This window comes from Callospermophilus lateralis, chromosome 16 (assembly GCF_048772815.1).
Source record: "Callospermophilus lateralis isolate mCalLat2 chromosome 16, mCalLat2.hap1, whole genome shotgun sequence".
NCBI classification, from domain to species: Eukaryota; Metazoa; Chordata; class Mammalia; order Rodentia; family Sciuridae; genus Callospermophilus; species Callospermophilus lateralis.
The window spans coordinates 55,903,405-55,920,908 of record NC_135320.1 but is presented as its reverse complement, the minus strand read 5'-3'; the positions used below and the strand labels follow the sequence as shown (position 1 = coordinate 55,920,908).

At 35.9% G+C, this 17,504-nt stretch overlaps 1 protein-coding gene across 3 annotated transcripts in view; it reads right to left on the bottom strand.

The window, feature by feature from the left end:
- The window catches only part of Vps13b (vacuolar protein sorting 13 homolog B), a 736,334-nt gene that overhangs the window by 95,834 nt on the left and 622,996 nt on the right, over positions 1–17,504 (bottom strand). For all 3 annotated transcript variants that reach the window (XM_076835849.2, XM_076835851.2, XM_076835850.2), the window contains exon 40: positions 11,037–11,233. In XM_076835849.2, the coding sequence (XP_076691964.2) occupies positions 11,037–11,233 (197 nt within the window). The remainder of the gene's footprint in view (positions 1–11,036; positions 11,234–17,504) is intronic.

Below are 17,504 nucleotides of genomic sequence, written 5' to 3'. Positions count from 1 at the left end.
TACAATATTCTTGGTTGGAATCCATTATTTTTCAGCATTTGAAATATGTTGTTCCAGGATCTTCTTGCTTTCAACGTCTGTGATGAAAAATCAGCCGTTAACCTAATTGGTTTACCCCTGAATGTAATCTGCCTTCTTTTTCTTGTAGCTTTTAATATTCTCTCCTTGTTCTGTATGTTGAATATCTTCATAATTATGTGTCTTGGAGTTGGTCTATTACGGTTTCATATGTTTGGGGTCCTGTAGGCTTCCAGGATTTGGCAATCCATTCCATCTTTCATATCTGGGAAGTTTTCTAGGATTATTTCATTCAATAGATTGTTCAGTCCTTTGGCTTGAACCTCTATACCTTCTTCTATCCCCATGACTCTCAAGTTTGGTTTTTTATAACATCCCATATCTCTTGGATAGATTGCTGGTGATTTCTTAGCATCCTTTCTGTGTTGACTATATTCTTTTCAAGTTGATACTCTTTGTCTTCATTATCTGATGTTCTGACTTCTATTTGATCTAGTCTATTTGTAATATTCTCGTTTGAGTTTTTAATTTGGTTTATGGTTTCCTGCATTTCTAGGATTACTGTTTGATTTTTTTTAAAAATCTCTATCTCCTGGTATAGCTCATTCTTTGCCATTTGAATTTGCCTATTTAATTCGTTTTCAAAGTCTACTTTCATTGTTTGGACTTGCTGTCTAATGTCTAAGATTCTGTTCCATCTGAGTTATATATGCCTTGATTTCTTTCTCTGCTCATTTTTCTGAAGCCTCTAGGTTCTCCTGTGAATTTAAGTTGTCCTGCATTGTTTGTAATCCTTTTTTCCCTTGTTTTCTCATGGTGCTCGCGTTGCTTTCCTACTCTGTTTGGCTGCTGTTTCTGTTTTCTTCTTTAAATTTGGTATGGTTTTTATAGGTCCAATATCTCTCCTTTGTGTTGGGAGACAATGTTTAGAGATGTTGGATTTAATTGTGAATTAAGGTAAATTCATTAGTTTCATTAGAGGCTTACAGAATTTGATGGCATGTATAGAACTGAGGTTTGAACTTAGGATTTTATGTTGAGGTTGGGCGCTTTGATGGTATGGAGGTTAGTATATGTTAGCTTCTTTGGGGGTTGCTCAAATGCAGGCGGATATTAACAAGAGAATAGACAGGAGTACTTGGGGGTAGTTAAGGGCTTAGGCGGACTATGGACCGATTCGTAGTATTCATCTATTTGCATTTAGTAAGTTGTACGTAATCTGAGTGGTCATGCTTAAGAGGAAAGATGGGGAGAAGGTAAGGAAGCAAACCAAGAAAGAGAGAGGGAGAGAGGAAAGAGAAAAGAATAGAAAAGAAAAGGAAAAGATAATAAAAAATAATAATAAAATGCAGTAAAATAAAAATTACATTTAAAAAATAATAGTATAATTGTAGAAAAGAAAAAAAATTTAAATTAAAAAATTTAAAAAAAATTAAAAGGAAAAAGGGACACTGTTAGGCTTCTATTTTCTTCACTTCCAGTAGGTGGTGCTGTGCCTTCCGGGCCAAGATTTTGCCCTCCGGCTGTAGGAAACAATCCGTGTGAGGCCGCTCCCTCCTCCCCTCACTGGTGTCTCTCAAAACCTATTAGCTTAGGTTTATTCCTGGTTTCTAGTCCCCTGGCTTCTCCTGTCAGTCAGGCCTTTCCCAGTGTGATACCTCTAGGCAATTCAAACTACACTCTGTGCCTGCAGTTTCCTGGACATGGAGCACGGCTTTTGGGAACCGGCACCTTACTGTTTTGATTCCCTCCGCTAGCCCCTCCTCCTAGAGCTGGCGAAACAGGTTTCGTTCTTGACGGTGGTGGGAGGGAGGAGTTGGGGGTCAGGTGCCTTTACCTTTCCCCCATGCCTCTACTCATGCTCACTCTGTTAATCACGCCCCCGGAACGCCGGGGAGAGATTTTATGTGATTTCCCTGCTGTATGGGAGATGGACTAAATGTCACAGACCTGTTCTATCGCTGAATGAGCTGCGATCAGTCGAAAACTGGCTCTCCAAGATGGTGGCCGCTGGCTTCCTCGGTGGTCTGACCGGTGTGGAGGACAGAACTGGACGGCTTCCTTCCCCCGTCTCAAACCCAGAATTCAGCACTGAGAACAGTGAGGGCACAGCCGGCAGGAGCCAGCAGAATCAGCAGCGCCGTTTCTATGGACGCTGTTTCCAGCGCGCGCCGCAGCGGGGCGAGCCGCTGAATAAGCAGCTTGAATCTCCGGAGGAACAAATCTCTCGCGGTTGAGCCCCAGTAACCGATCCTCGGGCGATGGAAATCCTTCCTCTAGGTTTCGGTGCACCCCAATTTTGCTGGAAATTCCTAACAAGATAGCTTTTGGCCGTTCTAACTCGTCATTCACCTGCGCAGTGACGCGGTACATGGGGGTGATGCACTCTATTCGCTGCCATCTTCCGAGTCTGCTTTTGCTGTTTTCTTCTTAGCAGATCATCCCAGTTTTCCACACACAGCATGCTCCCTGGTGTTTTCTTATGGTGGTGGGAGGGACCCTTCAACCTGGTGGACACAGAGCTTCCCATGACCACAGTGAAAACGAGTACTGAGGTGAAATGTGACTCCCGGCCTCTGAGGCAGGTGGCACGGCCCCTAGTGTGGCCTCCTTCAGGTCTTAATGACCTAGCTCCAACCTAATTTTATTCTCCATACATTTATAAAACTTATGGACAATTTGTTCTCATATTAGTTTAAGACCAACACAATTCAAAGACTCTGCTTCTCCAAAATCTATTGGGCTGGGATTGTGCTTCAGTGGTACAGCACTTGCCTAGCATGTGTAGGGCACTGGGTTTGATCCTCAGCAGGACACTAAAATAAATAACTAAAATAAAAGCATTGTGCCAATCTACAACTAAAAAAATTGTTTAAAAAACCCTCAGTATTATCAGTGCCACCATGAATGTTTCACTTTTGCTCTACTTCTTCAGATTCCCTTGAGTCAGTCAGTACTCTTTATTGAACACCCAGTGAATATTGTACTAGATAACAAAAAAGTTATGACCATGTCCAAAGAATGAGGGTCCCATGGACAATATTACATGGGTCCTCTCTTCACTTGCTCATTCTCTTGACATTATTTCATACAAATAGGTATGACTACATGAGTATTGAAGGCATCCACAAGATGATAGCTCCTGGTATGTGCATGGAAAGCATGAACAGACTGCATTAGTGCTAGTGGGAGTATGAGAACTGGGGATGAGAGTGAAGGAGGAGAACAAGATGCATACTGTTAATTGTGGATCAATAAATAGATGCTCTCCCTTTCCTGATCTCTATTCCTGCCTTTCCAATTGAATTTGCTCTATAGTTCTGACTTACAAATCCATGAGGAGCCTAGAGAACATCACTGTGATTTATAGTATGCTTGAGAGAACTATGCGAGGAAAAACTAGAGAGATACATTCTAGGTTTTTCAATGAATTCATAATCTAACTGGTAATACCTATTTCATAGATGTTTGCAAACATTATAAAACATCATCTGGAAATGGGAAAGTCAAAGTGCTGACAGAGTGGATACCTAAGAGGAACTCAAAATGGCATAGGATGAATCACAATGGATTCTCTGAGGTGTGAATCTTCAGATGGGTTTTGAAAATGGTTATGAAAAAGGATGGTGAAAATGAAAGCTAGAAGCATTCCAATGTGTTTACTGAATTGTTTAACCTCAAAGTATTTTTAGTTATATGGTGGTATTTATTGTAATGCTAGTAAATCTCCATTGCACACAAAGAAAATACAAACTCTGGGGCAATATGTTACTCACTAAATACTATACACAAAAATGCAGCTAAGATATTCTTAAAATATCTATAAGTGGGCACACTATTTAATTTAAATACATTTCTAGAACTTTATGGAATTTCAAATTAAAGATTTCCTTGGCAAGGTAAAATTAATTTTTATTTATTCAGAAACAGTAAACTATATTAGTTGTTCACACATTTGAGCTCTTTCCCTTATACTAAAGATGTTGTAAAAAATAGGGAACAAAGTTAGTCAAAATATTATTAAAAATAGAGGCAAGATCAGTTTTAAAACATTAAGTGCACAATTTGAGGTGTTTATCTGAAGCATTTTTCTTGCCAACTACAATTTTTGGCACCCCAACATTTTCCAAGTTTATTTTTTTATCTGTAGAGATCAGCAGATATTATAACATATTAGAAAAGGTTGTGAAAACATCATGAGTATCTGCCATAATCTTCTTTAAAACAAACTGATTAATTCTTCACTTTTTTTCTAGATTAAACACATAATCAGTATATTAGAAAGAAATTTTTAAAGTATACATAGTAACTCCTAAATCACAAAATCATACTCATGTGATCAGCCATACTCTCTTCAATCTTGAAATTCTGACTAAAATGGTTACTAGGTTAATCTATTTCGGAAATTTAGGCTTAAGACATATTAAAATTAAACATTTCTTAAACATAAAATTAACATGGAATATATAATGTGGACGTTCTTTAACTGTACTTTGAATCAGTTCATTTGTAAGTTTCTGATACTATAAATTTGATTACCACTACATGCTAAAATGTTATCTGCTTACCTTTTACATAAGAATTGAAAATATCTCAGTGAAAAAGAACTAAATAGTCATAAATATGAGTTATGACCTTCTAGAAACTTATAGTAGCTAAAGTTTTATAATTTTTTGCATTAGGTACAGTGGACTTAGACCTGATAGAGAACTCTCACAAGTGTACATTAATGAGATATACAATAGGCAGAATAGAGAAGAAAGTTTTAAAAAGTCAAAAAATTTCAACCCATGGTATTTATATTCCAACCCTTTCCTTTTTCCAAAAAGATTTTCAAAACAGGTCAATTTCAGGCCAAAGACTTCTAACATGGTGGGAAATGGCTCCTAGAAGCAAGACCTCTAGTAATAGAGCTCAAGATCCAGGAGTTTGTTCAATCATTGTAAGTTCAGTGCAAAATCAATTTTTTTTTTACAGCAATGAAACATTCTGAATGCTGGGAGTTTTATCCACATATAACTTCAGTTTAGCTCAAGGGCACCTTATCAGCTATGCTGGTGGCCTACATTTAGATGTAGATTGAATCTACCTTAATAGCACTGTGAAGACCCAGGCATATCCCCTAAAGATTCACCCCTGTGTGCCATCTGAGATGGACCCCTACAACATAGCAGGGGTGTGACACAACTGATGAAGACCTGAGCTGCTTTCTGGATCCTCCTGTGGCATTAGGTTTTACTATATAGCATAATAGAGCATACAGGCTCAACAAAGAATGACGAGGGTGAGAGAACCTGTGTCAAAACACATGCCCTGCGATCACTTGCACTGTACTTAATGTTGGGTAGGTTATTTCATTGGGCTAAATGTTAGTTTTCCCATTTGTAAAATGAGTATAGTAACTAGACTTACTTTTTGAGTATTAAATGGGACACTGTGTAATACTTAGCATAATGGCTAGCATTTAATAATAGGAAAAAAAAATCCTGTTCCTTGCTGTCCAAATAAGGTATAATACTGGATAAGTGTTGAAAAGTATCTCAATGGGCACTGCCTCTCAACAATGGTTCACATAAACATTCTCCTGCTCACTGTATTAACACTGCTCTGTTCATCCTGGGAGAGTCACAAACAGATGACAAGACATGGTAGGAAGTGTGTGCTTGCCATAACACATGCCCTCTGGTCCTTACAGTTGTAGTTTCTCAAATGTCTTAAACCTACCCAACAGAAAAAATACACCTTTATTGAAACACTGTAAACACATGTAAAATGGGAGGGAAGTTTTCCAAAAAGTGACACATACCAATATTTTATATTGTTACTGTATCATAAAATTTATCATTTGAACCATTTTAAAGTATGTGGTTAGTGGTATTAAGCACATTAATTTTTGTGCAACCATCATCACCACCCATCTCTAGAACATTTTATTTTCCCAAACTGAAACTCTATGCCCCCTTAAACAATCACTCCCCATTCTCCCTGCTCTCCAGCCCTAGCAACCACTATTTTACATTCAGTCTTTATAAAATGGACTACTCAGGACCACATGTAAGTGGAATCATATGTCTTTTTCTTCTATTTTATTAAAAAATTTCATTTGCAATCTGCTAAATTCTCTCATAACCCACTAATGGATTGTATTCTGTAGTTTGAAAATCAACTTCAAAAGGGTCCTCAGGTAAAGAGTTCCTTTAAATTTAGCTAGAGAGAAGAAGAGAGAATGCACACACAAGATGTAGAGATATCTCCCAAGATTCTTAGGATAAGCAACGTGATACAGAGACATTCTTAGTATTATCAGCCTAGAACTTTAAATGAGACCTGAGGGACACCAAGTACTTCAGGGAATGTGTATCAAAGACTAAGTGGCAAAGAACCAAACCCCTGCAGGATTCCTGCATAGACTTAGGTCATTAACTAAAAGGAAATAGTCAAGGGCCTCAAGAGTATACTTGGGGAAAAAACTGCCAAGGAAGAAAGGCAGAAATTCATGTTTAGCCCTAGGAAAGAATAAAACTTTTCTGGATATATCCTGGAGTATATTATTGTATGACTAGAAACATAGGTGTCTAAAGCAACTACAAATGTCAAGATTTATGTCTAAATGGCTTACAACATTCAAATTTTGATTAAAATAGAAAAGTTGCCCCCAAAATTTTGGTGTATATAAAAGAAGATTTGAGTAGCCGAATAGAGGGGAAGCACCTGGAGGCCACAGTCATTTCCTCATAGAAGGTGGAGAGAGAAACTTAGGGACTTAACAATCATTGATCTCCCTCTGATTCTTCCATTGCCTGTATTTGTGAGGGTCAGTGCTTTTAGAAATGAAACCAGTTCCTCCTCCCCTACAAAAGATGTGGGTCACTGTCTCAATAATTATGGGAGATAAGTGGACAGTGACATCTTTTATGGGATCTTAAGAGGGTAGGAGGGGAAAGAAGAAAGTGTACATGTAAATGTGCTTAATGCTACTGAACTCGTTTCCTGCTTTTTGTCACATCCAAAGATGAAAGCACTTCAAAAAACTTACAAGATGTTCAATTTTCATCACATAAGGGAAGAACCACACACCCTAAGTAATTTCTCTTTCCAAGATGACTCCCATCATCAATCAGCATTTTTGGGGTGGTGATAGAAAGTCCTTATAAGGCATCTGCTCTCACATGTTTTAAAGTTGTGGGAAGATAGCCATGCAATACAGTCAATACAGGCAATAAATGCCAAAGACAGATCAACAGAGTGTAACATTATCAAGTATAACTGGATATATACTTAAAAAATTGTGGTTATTACTGTTATATATGGTGTATATCTATAATTTGTGTGATGTTAAGCAGCCAAAATAAGTACTTCTGAAATTGGTTATTTGGAAGTGAATATAAAAGGGGAAACAAAGAATGTTCTGATTCATCAGAAGACACCTGATAGGAAACCCAGAAAACTGGGCAGCATGGCTCAAAGTCTGACAGCAGGACCGTGACTCCTTCTCCCTTCTATTTTTCCCAGAGTTAGTCACTGGGTAAGAAACTGTAAATTGCAATTAAGTCCATGTGTACTTGCTGGGCATCTTCTGTTTGCTATCTCAATCTACTTTCTACCCTTCTCCACATTCTTCTCTGTCCTTGGGAAGGACCTTTCTGCACTGCATCAACAAGCTATTTTGTCCTCTTGCTTGTCCTTAGGGTTAATCAGTGGAATGTACCCACAGATTAGAAGGCAAGAAGGCAGTGAAGTAAGCGTGTACATTTTCCTAGCTCCTTCTCAGCCAGATCTCTGTACATGGCTGTCTTTTTACCAAAAGTAGCTACAAATACCCACTCTGAGAGTTTTGGGTAAGAGCTCTTTCAATTGGCTCTTTTAGGCCTAAAGTGGGGTAGTTTCCCAGGGTTCCTAGTCACAAGGTACTGTGCCATCCCCTGACCTCTCCATACTTGTAAAAAGAGTCAGTTTGAGCTGCCATCCTGACAGGGACTGACTGGTAAAGGGGGCTTATTAAGGTTCTACAACAGGCTTTAAGTATGACCAAAGACATCCATGATGGAATTAAAGATAAATAATTAAAACGGATAGCCTTAGGAGGGTTCCAGAGTTTATGTCTCTTGCCCTAGTCTCGTGCACAGGAAATAGAACGGGTGGGTTCCTAGAGATCTATAGTATTGTGGAAACTAAGACTGAAGCACAACATTGACTATACTGCAAATACTACCTCCAAAGAACCAGAATCGTTATCAACTCCTTGTTTAGTACAGTTAAGCAAACTATTAGTTAAAGATAGTGGAATGGAATGATTGACTCTTTGTCTTTAGCCCTTTGTACTGGAGGTTCCCTGTCATACTTTGAACTCATTGTAGCACCTATTTATTCTTCAAATTCTCAGTTTAGCAATCTGTTTCTCAAGGTCAAATACCGTGTTTGTGATGGAGTCAGAACTTAAGCCCAGGTCTTCTAGTTTGAAATTCTTTTATATTTACCTCTATTTACATACATACAGTGAGGCTAGTACCATTGTGGCTGCAGACCTACACTGTTGGACTGTTGGAATGTCATCTCAATCATAGGCAAGAGGCTCTTTTTTTTTTTTAAAGAAATTCATCGTAACTTATTTTTTATGAGCATTTTCCAGTACATCCAATAGTCTGATGCATATCTTTCTCAAGCCATTGGAAATATTACTTATGATAAGACAATCTCTAATCATAAAGTGCCAAGTTTTGGTATACATTTAGATTTTTCATGTGACAGAACATACTGAAGGTAACTGAAAAAGCTTCTGTCTGCATGCAAGTTTTGCTTTTGTTTTTGATTTTTGGTGATGAGAACTAAACCCAGGATCTTGTGTATTCAAAGCATTCCTTCTACCACTGAGCTACTATAACTTAGTCCCTTGATATTTTCTTTCTAGAAATTGGATGAAATTTTTTATCCCTTTTGAAAAATATCTTCAGAGCATTTTATTATGTTGCTTTTTAAACTAACTCTTCTATTTCAATTTCTCTAATGTCAAATTTTTACCTGAGAATAGATTAACCTCAAACAATTTAAAGTGAGATTAAATGAAGGGCTGGGGATGTGGTTCAGAGGTGGATCACTTGCCTATTGAGTATAAAGCCCAGGGCTCCATTCCCAGAACTGGAAAAAAAAAAAAGTAAGGTAAATCGTGAAATATTAGAAAAAATCCAAAATCCTGGGCAAGGACAAAAGATATGTGATCAAAAAGTCAAAATCTTGGTGAAAAGCATCCTGGATGTGGTTGTCTGCATAAATTTCTGTCTCCTAAAGGTTCCACATTTCAATAGAGCTAAGCTTACCACAAAACTAATTGTTATGAATGTTTCAGATTCAGAGGAATTAACCTTGTCCAAAATGGTTCTTTCAGTGATGAAAAATGCATTCTTTCATAATTAAAATCAAGAAATTATTTCTAACTTGATACTATTAATGTAACACAGAGTTTGAAAAATCAATATAATTATCTATAGCTCTACTTTCTCTGAGATTTCCTCATTTCTGATGAGGTAATTCATATTTAGAAAAAGCAGTCTATCTGTCTGCTAATTCCTCATAGGATTGGTGTTATTTTTATTGCTCCAATACTTTGGGTAAAAATCAAGATCCTACTTCTCTAATATATTTTCACCAACTGTGTATTACTAGGTAACATACTTGGAAGATAATGACTTTTAAGGAGCTCAGATGACCTTGAAATAGAATATATAGAGTATAAAGCACATCACTATCATAAACATACAAAGTAATAATCAACAAAAAAGACTCAGGTTACAGAGTGAAATGTTAAGAGGTTACTCTGGTGTGGTATGATTATAGGAGGTGTTATTTACTTTCCAAATGTTCTTCAATTAACATATAATTAATAAAAATAAACACTTTAAAAAGAAAAAGCATTTTCAATTATTTATAATATAAAGTAGGAATTAATACAAAATGATGTGCTAAGATTATAACATGTGTATACATATGGGCAAAAGAGAAAATAATTGATTTGCAGAGTATTGGAATGGTGAATATTTTTCTCTACATTAGAGTCAGAATGTTGTGTGGGGGGAAACAAATTGTACAAAAGGAATAAAATAATGTTAAATCCAACCCAACTGCAAAATTGGAAGGTAGGACACTGAAAGCAATGAATAGTCTTGCTGCACACACAATACTATATTATTCAAGAAAACTGTTCCAATATTGTAGTTTACTTTTTTGTCTTTTATGAAAGCATGAGCAGAAAAGTTGGTAGGGTGTGTAAATTAGAAGAGATGCTGTAGAATAGGTTGCTGAAGCCATTTTCTCTACCTTAAGTCAGTCCATGTGTTATACAGGCAAAAAATGGAAATGGGTATAATCCAATCACTATCTACCACTAACCAGATGTCTATTAGGAATGAGGAAGTTCCAGGGACAATGATACAGAATACTTGAATTCTATAGCTCTTGAGATTCACTTTGGTCAAACTAACTTTATACCTGAATAAAACTTTAGCTCTCTGAACTTGGTTAGTCAAGCTTTCCTAATGTCTGCAGGTCTGTCTTTTAAAGTTCTTAAAATCATTCCAGATGGAAATATTTCCAAAATTTACATTTTAGAAGGACAGAATCCAATTTACTTAAACCTTCCTTTTAATGCCCAGGGTTATCTCTATACATAATGATTACTATGCCATTAAAAGTCTATTGAGGTATATGTGGCTCTTTTTCTCTGTATTTTTGGCTTCAGGATAACTGGATTTATTTTTTTCAGCTTGCTTTTATTTATTTTTTCCTTATATTTAAGGAATAAATTCTTAGGAAGGGTTCACAGGGCTGTATTATTAGTTAAACAGGATTTTTAGTACAGACTGTGAAACATCAGACTTTATCTTTCTTCCTCCTGGTCCTTATCTGTAGTTCAGGCAGGTGCTAAGCAGCTGAGATACAACCAAGTGTCACTAGATAAGAAAAGATAATTTGGAGACTGTTTCCCAGCCTAATTCCACTAATGCTCTTGTCTTTTGTTGAGTTACCTTTGGTCATCAACTCCGTTTTGGCTGCTATTCAAGACAATTCTCCAAAGATCTGAGGATACCAGTTTCTTCTGGTCATTCACAAGATTGATGTCCGGCAACTGCAGTTCACAAACTTTGCTTTCAGACAGACTAAATTCTCGAAATGCAACAAAAACCTTCTGGAGTTCATCCCAGTATTCCAGACTACAAGGAACCTATGTCAGAGTAAAGAAAATTTAACAAGTTATAAATAGGAACTAAGCTTTTGTATATGTTGAAATGCAAATTAAACATTCATGGAAGTTATGATATTAAAACTTTGAAAGGAGGATAAATTTGTAAAAGACAATGGTGTTTAGAATTTTTTTTCATAGTTATCTCACTCTGTTTTTTTACTTTTAAAAGACCCACAAAAAATAGACAAATTTTTCTGAATAAAAGCAAAATAATGGTGACAAGTCCTACAAGGTGTTAAGTGTACTCTAAAGCCATGAAAATTAAAAGATAAGGCTGGAGTAGCAACATATGAATAAATTAAAAGAATAGAATGAAAAGGTAAGTACAGATGAAATATTAGTATGTTATGAAGATGTTCTTTCAAATAAGCTGGGGACAGATGGAAAATGTGGTTTAGAAACTGTCTAGTCATTTGGTGAAAACAAAATAGTCCCTACATCATTCTTTACACAAAAGTAAATTCCAAAAAGATGACAATGGTAAAGGCTAAAAAAATGAAAGCATAGAGGGAAAAATATCTGTTAGTGTTTTTGTTGTTGTTTTGTTTCTGTTTTTTCTTTTTTCATTTGTAATTGGGCAGTATTTATATGTATGCAATGAAATGCATGAGTGGAGAAAAACTATGATTGATTAAAATAAAATTTAAAAAAGTTTACTGGGATAAGAGGAAATATTCAATGACAGATTAAGGAATATTTGTTCCAATGGCAGAGAGCTCTTATAAATCAATGACAAAGGGATAAGCAAGCATACAGAAGAGAGAAATGCACCTGTTAATCTCCGTGGTCCTTAACTGTACCAAATATCTATTGTATACATAGCATCTCCCTTGGGCCCTTCTGCATCAACTTGTGGGACTTGGGGAGCAAGAAGGAACCAGTGCAAATATGATGATCATGCTGTTTACTGTGCCAAAAGCAATAAAGATCTTTTTTTCTGACCCAAGAGTCTTCTCTTTTCTGCTAGCATACATGAAATATTAACAAGATAACTTATTAGCTTGCACAAGGTAAAAACCCCAGACCCTAACAGCAATTAGTTCACAGAAGAAATATAACAGCCAGTAGACATGAAAAGGGACTCAATTAATACTCAAAAATACCAATGAAAATAATAGTGTAATATTTTTATTTATTAATTTGGCAGTTTAAGAGGACTAATAGTTTCAATTTTTGTACAGGTGTGGGAAAATTCTCCTACACAGTATTTTTGGAGGGCAATTTAGCAATACCTATTAAATGCTTATATTTTTATCTAGGAAATATATTTCTAAGAATCTGTTTTATAGATTCCAATGCAAGGGTGTGTGTATGCATATATATGTATAAATACAAATATTATGCATCTTGTGTGATTGTACATATTTATATACACAGGAGTAAATATAATATTGTGTGTATTAGAAAATTGGAAACAACTCAAATATCAATGGGGGTTAGTTTTAGATTTACAAAGTGAACTACTATACAACCATTAAAATGAGTAAGGAATATCTCTCTATACAAACACAAAAGATACCCAGTATATATTACTATATTTAAAAATATTAATTTTAAAACAAAAACATGGTGTTTGATCCTGTTTATCTTAAAAATAGAGAGAGGGGCTGGGTTTGTAGCTCAGGGTTTGTATTGGAATCTATAAAACAGATTCTTAGAAATATACTTCCTAGATAAAAATATAAGCATTTAATAGATATTGCTAAATTGCCCTCCAAAAATACTGTGTAAGAGAATTTGTGTAGAGTACTTGCCTAGCATGTGTGTGGCACTGGGTTTGATCCTTAGCACCACATAAAAAATAAATAATTAAAACAAAGTACTGTGTCCATCTACAACTAAAAAAAAGAGAGGGAGAAACAGATAGACAGACACTTGTCTTATATGTGCTTCCTTTTAGAAGCATACCCTAAGCTGATCACTGCCTCTTGTGTCATCTCTATTCCTAGTCCACTATCACAGAGCTCCTTATACTCTGCAATTCCTGACTTACATGTTTGTCTCTTTTACTAGATTCTGAGACTCTTGAGGGTAAAAAGGCCATATTACTTTAAAATCTGTTGTGAGCACTTAGCACAGTTTGGAAAGCATAATATCTCAAAAAAGTTTCCTGAGTGAACAGATTTCTCCTTAACCTTTTTGTCCTAAATAACCGAATTGCCCCCATCCTACCCTGGTAGTGCCAGGTATCAAACCCAGAACCTCATGCATGCTAGGCAAGTGCTCCACTACAGAGATATATCCTCAGATCCTCTTGATACTTAATCTTTCAGTGGCAATATATTTACTTCTGCCTACAATGAAGTTTCTTTTCTTTAAAAAGTGAGTGAGCATTCATATATGAAGAGATGCTAGATGGAAGAAGGGAGAACAAAACAAATATATGTAAGAGACTAACAGTACAGTAAAATAAATGCACATGTTTTGGATTTTGATAAGTAACATACTCATAGTATTCTGTGTTTAGCTATCATTTCTTGAAATTCTCCTTCTTGCTATCCATGGCATAATTTTCTGTTTCTGGGTAATTGTTCCTATATTCTCTCTCAATCTAAAATCCCTGTACACTCTATTTGCTCACTGTCTAATGTCTAAATCCTCCCCATTTATCAAGAACTAAATTAGATGCTACCTTTCTCTGGGCGTTTTTACCTCTCCAGATGGAAAAACTCTCCCCTTTCTCAATGCCAAAATTTAAAAATAGGAATCTGTTTCATAGTTCTTATCACTATATACCTCAAATTACACTTATTTCTATACAAGGTATCTTCCCTGGTAGATACATTCCTTGAGGGAATGATTTCCATTTGGCTAAACTTTGGATTTTTATAGCACATGGGATAGCACATACAACAACTGTTCAAAAAGAGTTGCTGAATGAATAATTCATAAATGAATATATACAAACTCAGCCCATTTTTGGCACATTAAAGAATCTCTACAAAGTACAAAAGTAAAAACATGAACTTTGCAGTCAGACTTACTGGGATTCAAATCCTATCTCCATTTATAAGTTCTTGAGCAAATTAATTTTTCTAACATCAGTTCCTATCTCTCTAAAAAAAGGATATTAATAGACCTACTCTCTATAAATACATATATTATATATCTTGTGTGTTTGTACATATTTATTGTACATAGGAGTTTTTGCAAAATTAAAACTGACAGGTTAGAAAAATTTCTTCACACAGTAATTTTTGCAAAAATTAAAGACCTTAAGAAATACTATCTATTATTTATCTTCCTCATGCTTGAAGAATTCTCCTGAAGGAAGCTTTATGTTATGTTGTAACTAAAATCAGGTGAGTCATAAGAGTCTTGCTTATTGTTTCCTAACAATAGGTTGTCTGAAGAAAACAAACCTCAAACTCAAATGTTTGGAAATATTATAACCGTAGGTTCCATATGATTTTCTGCTGCATGCCTGTCAAACTAGCCTTCTACACATACTATAATTATAATGTAAAAAATTTCATTGCTTAACTTTTCTTTAGATTTCTAGTGATCCTGCTCTTTGTTTTAAGAGACTTCTAACCAAGGATGGAAGAGATGTGGGAAGTGAGGTATGAACCTCTAATTGGCAATATAAGAATCTCAGTGGTGGGGCTGTAGCTGTGGCTCAGTGGTAGCGCACTTGCCTGGCATGTGTGAGGCACTGGGTTCAACTCTCAGCACCACATATAAATACTTAAATAAAATAAAGGTCTATCAACAACTGAAAAAATATTTTAAAAAAAGAATCTCAGTAGAAGAAGTATATGAGTTTAGAAAAAGTAACTAATAACTAATGATTTTTCTGTAATACTGATAATGGAATGAAATGTTCAACATAATCTTTTTGTGGACAGATTACAGAGGAAAAAAGAGTTTGACCCTGGCATTGACTCCAGAAGTTCTATATTAGAATTAATATACAATAGCTAGTGAAAAGTTGCGGTCATACTGTAAAGCAGAGTAGGACCTTAAGGAAAAAGAACTATTAACTTCTGATGGTGTTGGAATTAGTCTAAGACATAGGAAAGTTCACACTGGAAAGTGTTATGGAAAGCCAATGAACATGGACAGTACCAACACAAGTTGGGGGAAGGAGGAACTGTGGGGGCTCAAAAATGTGCAGGAAAGCTAAAGAAAAACTTTATTTAGTTCACAACTTGTATAAGGCTGACCCTATGGTTATACACTACAGTTGGACAACTCTGAAATTTCAGAAAACTAGTACAGAAATATATCCCAATACATGTTAGTGTTTGTCAGGAATTTTCCTTTTTGCATCCTATTTTCATTGGTTAATAAAGGGTATTAATAAATTTGCTCCAAATGAAATCCCTATTAAAAACAAATTTATACCTGAAAGTACATTTACAAGTCACACAGTTACCCTTTTTTATCCCATCATAAGAATATATACTATCTTCGGCGTTTAAAAACAAACGCTAAAAACAAGTATAACAAGCATTTTAAAGGTAATTTTATTCAATCATCCATTTAAACATATATGTGAGAGAGAGTGCCATAAATTTATAAAATTAAATAATATAGGTGATAATATTCACATTACCTTATTTTTCTATCTAAAAAAAAAAAAAAAAACAACAAACCTCACTAGTATTCTACAAGAGATAACATTCTGGTCTGCCACTTAAATCACTGCTCTATGACTTTGGGCAACCTATTTAACGACCTAAGCCACACTTCTCTTATTTGTAAAATGAGGGTAATAAAACTTACATTTTAAAAAGTATAATTAAGGAGGACTTTAAATCTTTAGGTCTATTGTATGCCTTTAAGGATTTTAAATAAAGAGGTGATATAGTTAAATTTACATTTTTCAAAGATTCAGAATATTGTAGAGAATGGATTTTAAAAGGTTAAGTATGGATGCAATAAGACCACAATTAGGAGCTCTTAGCTAGAAATGGTAATAGCTTAGAGTATGGCTGGTGGCACTGAAGATTCTTGGGTATAAAATTAGTAAGTCTAGTTGATTGATCAGATATGAGAAGTGAGAGGGAATTATCAAGGATGCCTCCCAAATTGCAGGCATGAGCAATGATGTGGACACTGATATCATTTCTGAAATTGGTAAAAGTCTGATTTGTTTCTCTAGGGAGTAGGTTTGTGGTATATGTGGGGTAAAGATGAGTTCATCTTTGGACAAGCTGAGTTGGAGGCACCAATCAGCCTTTCTAATGGAAACACTGAGTAAGAAGTTGGCTATTCTGGAGAATAGCCAGAGGGAGTTAACTGTGTTGATATACAGCTAAAGGGTGGGATCATCCAGCCTTTGCCTCTTGTCAGTGGGGCACAATGGAAAGGACAGGCATTGAGTTTAGGGTATTTATTTGCAGGACAATGTTTTATATGATGAGTTAAGAATATAAGCTCATTAAAAGATGATATGAAAACAGCAAGTTAATGGATAGGGAGAAATCAGGGAACAATACATAGGTTTACATATAGTTTAAAGAACAACTATAGTGGAAATTGTTGAGTAAGCAGGCAGTTGGTTATGACAGAATGTGATGGATGATGCAACAAATGATTTAGGAGGCAGAAAAACACTAGATGATGACAAGATCCAGGGTTTGCATGTGGGAGTGAGTAGGAATGGAGGAGATCATTGAGAGATGAGAGCAAGGCAGGGTTTGTGCTGGGTCACTAACATGGATGCTGCTGGCAGTGAGATGAAGGATGGAAGCTGTGGGTCAAGGACTTTAAAGAATGAGAACCAGTGTTCTAAAAGTCAGTGAAAGGCAACAACTAAGGAGCGTGAGGATGCTATGATTAGGCAGGACAAGTCATAAAGAAACAGGGATTTGACGGTAGGGTAGAGAGTCAAGGCAAAGTGGCACCAGTGAGCAGAGAAAACATCTTTATGTGTTAAAGAAAAGGGATGTGAGAAAATAAACAGCTCCCACACTTCATATTGCTGTGAATAGGGTCACAGGAGACACACAATTTTATTTAAGGTACTAAAGCAGAAGAAATGCTTGAAGAAGAGGAGGCTGGGGTTTAGGGAGCTCAATAACCTTAGAGTAGGTGTTCCAGAGGGCTCCATGGAAGGGTATGGAAGGTAGAAGAAGAGGGAGGTTGGTAAGACTGGAAAAGAAAGGCATTCAAATAAGTATCTAAATAAGAAGGGCCACATTTTATAGTTTGGGTGCTGACTAGGAAAGTAGGAAGTGTTGGAACTGCATTTTGATTGATTGATTGATTGATTGATTTTTTAAAGAGAGAGTGAGAGAGAGAG